The sequence below is a fragment of the Phoca vitulina genome, unplaced genomic scaffold, assembly GCF_004348235.1.
Source record: "Phoca vitulina isolate PV1807 unplaced genomic scaffold, GSC_HSeal_1.0 scaffold13, whole genome shotgun sequence".
Taxonomy (NCBI): domain Eukaryota; kingdom Metazoa; phylum Chordata; class Mammalia; order Carnivora; family Phocidae; genus Phoca; species Phoca vitulina.
Window position 1 is genome coordinate 2,190,806 of NW_022589716.1, and position 6,478 is coordinate 2,197,283.

A 6,478-nucleotide genomic window follows, 5' to 3' on the forward strand; every position below is an offset into this window, starting at 1 on the left:
AGACTACATCCTTCACCACCCCTAGGTTCCAACTCTAGGATCCCCTCTTCGACTCTCCCATCACTCAACTCTCCAAGGCCCCGCCCACATGGCCACACCCCTTCTCCATCCCAGGGACCCTTCCCCCTTCTTCCCCCTCCATGTGATGATTGGCCGAAAGAACGAAGTCTTGCGCAGCTATTGGCCACGCACCGCGCCCGTCCACCGCCCCGGGCCCCGCCCCTCACTCACGCGCGTTCGCGCAGCACCGCCTCCCGGGCTGCGCAAGTTTCGGCTTCGGCCTCGGCCGCGCGTGCGCGCTGCTGTGCCTCGTCCAACCTCCGCGCAGACTTCATGGCCGCCGCCTCCCAGCGCGCCAGGGCTTCTGCGGGCGCAGGGAGCGGGGTCAGCTCCGAGACCTCTCTCCCGCCCCGCTAATGCAGGCGTTCGAGTTTACAGTCTGCATACTATTTGCAGCTTTGCTTTATTTGAATTAAATTTGTGTGCTGTTTGCATGACCTTTACGTGTCATTTGCAGAGCTTTTTATAGGTTTGTATTGCTTTCGGGAGTCGTGTACGTGGCGTTTGCATATTTTGTTGTATTTGCATTGTTTTTGTGACATTTGCGTGGCCTTTGAGTGTTATGTGCATTTCTTTCATAACTTTTCGCGTTTATTTGCGTGTCCTTTACGTTTGCACCCGTGCTTGCCATTTGCGTAACCAGGAACCTTTTAGGCTCCTCCCACTCCAGCCCTGGCCACGCCTTGCGCCCCAACACACCTGTGAGCGCCCCGTTCTCAGCCCCCATCTGGGTCCCCTGTGCCTTGGCCTCTTCAATCTCCGTCTTCAGGGTCATCAGTTGGGTCTGAAGCCGGCTCTGAGTAGTGGAGGGGAAGTGAGGAAGGTAGGGGGGTGGGAGGGGGCGGGGAGAGAAGAAGTGAAGTCTCCCCTCTTTCTGGGGCAGACTGAACAGACACTGGTCACCGCGTTCCCTGAGCTTTATTTGGAATGTCCTTTGGGAGTCCTGTGGTTAGAAAACACAGAAGTGGCCTGCCGCACCGAGTGGTGACCGCTGCTCTGTCCAGATCCACCGCCCCCCACCCCAAGCCACCGGATGTGGAAACGGTTTAGCTCTGCGGTGAGACTCCGGTTCCAATTCCAGCTTCTTCTAGACTCACCGACTAGGGTTTTAAACCAATACACGCCAATTTGGTGGTTGACAATGATTGGGTTTCTGGAGTACGCTCCCTCAGCTACGGGTGACATTCTTCAAAACAACTGGCCTGGCTTCCTCAGAACATCTCCCACTGAGTGGCGGAGTCAGAATTTGAACCCAGAACAGGCTTCTCTTAACCTCAGTGGCCTCAGGCCCTTCTCTTAGGCAGGCAGGTAAAGGGTAGAGGTCTGTGTTGATTTCTAAAATTCACACACCGCTCAACCCCTGCTGGGCCTGGTACACAGAGATACAGAATAGTTAGTAAAGGGAAGATTGAGACTTTGAGGATGGTTGTTTTGCAAGGCCCAGGGCTGGGAAGGGTTAAGAAAGAGTTTGAAGGGGTGGCCAGAGGAAAAGGGAGGACCTGGCCAGTACCTCCCCCAAGAGGCCAACTTTAGCTTCCTAATTACAGGTGACATGAATGTCCCTCTCTCAAAATAGGGCTGCTGGAGCTGGCTGGGGGAGGTTGAGTGGGCACCCAGGGGGAGGGCTAGCACAGGGGCTCCCCAGCTGGGCTCAGGGGCCCGGGGCTTCCCTAGCCATCACCAGCTATTAGGCAGATAGCAGAGAACCGTGGGGGCCTTCTTCCTCAGAAGGTAGACTCCAGGGGGAGCTAGTATTGTAGGATTTGGAAGGGACTATGGTGCTATTCTCATTTGCTCCCCTCAGTTAAAGAATTAGGGAAACCAGTGCACAGGCGGGCCACCGTGGGGATGTGTGTGCATGCCCTCTCCCAATTCTGGATTCCCCAGCCCACCACCCTGACCACCTACCTGGCGGCCCTGACAGGCCCTCAGTGCCTCCTCCAGCTCCCGACCGACTCGGTTGGCCTGGTCCAGCTGTCTGGCCAGAGCCTCCTCGTGCTGGGTCGCCTCTGCCAGCCGTCGCCGCAGTTCCTCGAGCTCAGGCGCCAGGTCCACGGGGGGCACCGTGGTGTTGGCCCCTGGCTGTGGGCAGCGAGGTCCCCGGGAGGTCGAGGAGGCCAGATTCCAGGCCAGCAGGGCCGCCCCAGCTGCCGCGGCCGCCAGGAACACCGCCGCCCCGCACAGGGCCAGCACCCGCCAGGCGCGGCCCGGCTCTGGCCCCAGCTCGGCCATGCCGCTGTCCACAGCTCTGGCCCCAGACAGCCACGAGCATTTAATTGGCACCTTGGGGCGCCAGGGACACCCACGGTTCCGCCCCTCCCGGCCGTGGCTTCCCGAGTCCGTTGGGAGGGGCTGGACCCTGGCCAAGGGCCAGCCTAGGCTACCGGAGCCCAGGACAGGATTGGGGGTCCTGGGTTCCGGTCCTGCCTCTGCACCCCATGTGCTGTCCTCCGAGCCTCAGAGTCTCCCCCACTGTGAAGGGGGGATGGCCCTAGCTCCTGCCCCACAGGACTGAGTGGGAACCATGTGAGCACATCCTCCCAAAGCAGCCATCTGCATTGGGGGTACTCGGCAAGGCTCCCCATTCTGTTCATGGAAAAACTGAGGCTAAAAGACGGGAGGCTACCCCACCGACTGAGGTCGGCCTGGTTCAGGCTGCCAGGCTTTCTGTGACTGGCTGAGAGGGTCAGGGGGCAGATGTCCGAGGGGAGCGGTCCCATCTCCCTGCCCGATCTCCACGAGGCCGCCAGGGGGCGAACTTACATCGCGAATCAGATCCAGGTCGGTCTACGACTAGCGATGTCCCTTCCTCTCAGAAGCGAATCTCCCCCTCCTCCCCCTCCTCTTCCTCCTCTCGTCCTCCCCCTCCTCTCCCTCCTCCTCCACCTTCCCTTCCTCCTCCTCCTCCTCTTCTTTTCATCTCCTCAGGGCCCTCCTCCATTTCCTTTTCCCCTTCTTCCACCTCTTCCTTCTCCCTGTGTCTCCCCTTTTCTTCTCCTTCCCCTCTGTCTCCCTCTCCTCATCCTTCCCCCTCCTCTTTCCCTTGCGTTAGGGTGACTCCGGGCTGGCCGCAAAGAGTAGAGCAACAAGCAGGACAGAGTTTAATCACTCTCCAAGGGGGGAGGGGGGCCAGACATCAAGAGAGATGTCGCCCTGAGTTTCTGTCAGGCTGGGCCTTTTAAGGGGTTTTAAGGATGTGGGAGGGTTGCAGCTGTGCCCACGGGGGAGGGTGTGTGAGGAGGGGGTCGACACTTGGCCCTGTAGAGCAGGAGGTGACAAGTTTCTGGGGGATGGGGTGGGGGGAGGGCTCTGTCTGGGCTCATCTGGGATGTGGGTTGCAGTCTCGCTAGAGAAGAATATGTTTTGTCGTGGTGGTCTATTTTTGGGGAATGAGGGGCACCGTGATCTGGAAAAACAAAGAGTCAGGGCCAAGTACAGACACCTGTGAATTTTGTCTGTAAGCTAGGCTGGGGAGGGGGCTTTGAATAGAACCCTTTCGTTCCCTCCTCTCTTTATTTGAAATTATTCTTGATTTGGGAAAATGGGAGAAGGTCATCCTTCTGTAACTACTTCCCGCTGAGCAGGGTCACAGAGCTGTCCGCACCCAGAGGCAGGAGGGATGAGAGTGAGGCGGATGTTGGTGGCATCTTGCTCGCAGGACAAGGGGGCCTGAGCATGAGTTTGCTGAGACCTCAGAGAGCTACCAAGGGTTGAGATTCCGTCCGGGATGAAGGAGATTCGATATTTTAAAATACATGGACCCCCAAATAAGGGCTAATCCGATAACCACCAAAGGTCCCAGGAATGGAATGAGCCATGAGAACCAAGACCAGATATCTAGTTTCCAGAAGAACCAATCAGCCCCCCCCCCCCCCAGTTTTTATATTGTTCCTCATTGTCCCTAGCTGAGTTGATAATTTTCTCAGGGCTGTCCAAGACCTGACCTGACTCATTTACATAGAAGCAGCATTCTTCCACAATAAGGTACGAGTAACCCCCTCATTAGCAGTCAATGGGTCTAAAACCAGAGGATTTTGAAGAACTGCTCCTCCCAGGGAATCAGACTGTCTCCGTGTTGCTTAGGGTGTGGAAGCCAAATCGGCTACTTTTGACTCAAGGAAAGAGAGGGTTCCCACGTATGGATAGGATGAGCTGTTCCTCCTGTGCCTAACCCAATTCCCATAAGGATGCCAAGGAGGATGAGGATAGACATTGGCTCAGTTCTACAGGGGCGGGATACAAAAACACTGGGTTTCTACTTGAATGCCTGTTACACCCTGTGTTAGGGGTGTGAGGGCTGGTGAGTTGGGAAAGTGCTGATCAGGAACTAGGTACACGAGGGCGCAGTGCCCCTTCCAAGTGGGGGGTGAGCCACAGAGGAAGTAGGTTCGAGAGTTGGGCTCCATGCAGGGCCATATGGTCAGTTGTCCCGGTGTAAGCAAAAATCCTAGGTATGGACAGATTGTTGGTTAAGATGGGCTTTGGAGAGGAAGACTCTATAACCTTTGTTGTTTAGGAAGGTGAGGATGGTGATGGTGTCAGAAATAGAAGTGGGCCCAGCAGGGCTGAAAAGGAGGTCATCCACAGGTTGGAGAGGGGTACTATTTGGAAGGGAGAGGTGGGAAAGATCTGATGCCAGAGCTGGTCCACAGAGGTGGGGGCTATCCCTAAGACCCCGTGGGAGAGGTGTCCAAGTTAACTGTGTTGGGCTAAGGCGAAAAGGTCTTGGGATTCTGGGGAGATGGGAATAGTGAAAAATGAGTCTTTAAGATCTAAGACACTGAAGTACATGGTGGAGGGTGGAATGGTGGAGAGAGGGGTGTCTGGCTTGGGGAGGACTGCCTCATTGGTAATTCTGAGATCCTGAACTAATCTACAAGAACCGTCTGGCTTTTTGCCGGGAAGGATTGGAGTATTGTAGAGAGTTAGTAGGCTTTAATACATTTGAGGAAAGGAATTTGGAAATGAGGGACTGCAAGCCTCTTAAGGCCTCAGGTTTGAGAGGATATTGGGGTTCGGAAGGGAAAAAAGTAGGATCCTTGAGGTATATGGTGATGGGGGTGAGGTGAGTAGCCTTAACTGGTTTGGAGGTGTCCCATATGGACGAGGGACCTGGAGTCATAACTGGAAAGAGTGAAGTGGGAGCAGGGTGTGTAGGTTCAGTAAGGAGTCCCAGGAATTGGGATTGGGGGTGTACGGGGTGCAGATGAAAGCGAGTCCCTAGGTTGGTCACAATGTCTTGTCCTGGGAGAGGACAGCGTGGCAGAATAAGAAAGAGATGGCTAGGGGCGCCTGGGTGGCTCAGTCATTAAGCGTCTGCCTTCGGCTCAGGTCATGATCCCAGGGTCCTGGGATTGAGCCCCGCATCGGGCTCCCTGCTCCGCGGGAGGCCTGCTTCTCCCTCTCCCACTCCCCCTGCTTGTGTTCCCTCTCTCGCTGTGTCTCTCTCTGTCAAATAAGTAAATAAAATCTTTAAAAGAAAAAAAAAAAGAAAGAGATGGCTAAAGATTTGATCTCCCAGGGCACATGACAAGAGTCTGGTAGCTGAAGAAAGAACGCCATCAACCCCAACAACAGAGATGCGGGAGGGAAGAGAGGGTCCTGAAAATCCAGGGAGATCCTGGGGTGTGTCACTCCGTATCCTGAAGTCCCAAGAGATCAGCCACCAGGGATATGGCTGATCCTCTCTCCTATTTGGGCCCTGAGGACAGGTTTTGGGAGATGCCCCCCCCCTTTGAGGATGGGGTCGTCACTCTTCCAGCGGCCAACCTGCTTACAGGAGGGGCAAGACGTTTTGGGTGGCCCTTTTTTGTTTTTGTTTTTTTATTGGGACACTGTTTGGACCAGTGGCCAGGCTTACCGCAAGCGTAACAAGCTCCTGGAGGGGGTTTGTTGAATGTTTGGGTTAAGCCAGCACGGTAGGACTTTTCTAGAATCGCTCCAGTGAGGGCAGTAGCCAGGAGCTGATAAGCCTGAGATCGTTTTTTGATATTTTTCTCCTTTTCCTCTTTGATTTCCTCCTTTCTGCTGTTAAAAAACCTTGAAGGCTGGGTCTAGTACTTCGGATTGATGGTTTTGTGGGCTTTATCCAGTTTTTGAAGGTTTTTTTTTTTTTTCCCCTAATGTCTGGGGCTGGCTGGGAGATACAATGCAGAGCCAGGATCGATTTTCCTGCATGAGAGTTAGGATCAAGGTCGGTGAGTTTTTGAAGAGTCTCAGTGGGGCGCGCGGGTGGCTCAGTAGTTAAGCGTCTGCCTTCGGCTCAGGTCATGATCTCAGGGTCCTGGGATCGAGCCCTGCATCGGGCTCCCTGCTCAGCGAGGAGCCTGCTTCTCCATCTCCCACTCCCCCTGCTTGTGTTCCCTCTCTCGCTGTGTCTCTCTCTGTCAAATAAATAAAATCTTTAAAAAAAAAAAAA

At 55.0% G+C, this 6,478-nt stretch overlaps 1 protein-coding gene across 1 annotated transcript; it reads right to left on the bottom strand.

Annotated features, from left to right (window-relative positions):
• Positions 1–227: 227 nt before the first annotated feature.
• On the bottom strand, positions 228–2,292 carry CCDC194 (coiled-coil domain containing 194). Its single transcript, XM_032412121.1, has 3 exons — positions 1,969–2,292; positions 760–856; positions 228–364 (listed from the first exon to the last, which is right to left on the bottom strand). The coding sequence occupies exons 1-3, from the start codon at positions 2,290–2,292 to the stop codon at positions 228–230; spliced, it is 558 nt and encodes a 185-aa protein (XP_032268012.1).
• Positions 2,293–6,478: the final 4,186 nt, after the last annotated feature.

Coding starts and splice junctions, on each gene's coding strand:
- CCDC194 (XM_032412121.1), bottom strand. CDS start 2,292: ATGGCCGAGCTGGGGCCAGAGCCGGGCCGCGCCTGGCGGGTGCTGGCC. Junction 857..1,968: donor GGGCCTGTCAGGGCCGCCAG/GTAGGTGGTCAG, acceptor TCCACTACTCAG/AGCCGGCTTCAGACCCAACT. Junction 365..759: donor TGAGAACGGGGCGCTCACAG/GTGTGTTGGGGC, acceptor CTGCGCCCGCAG/AAGCCCTGGCGCGCTGGGAG.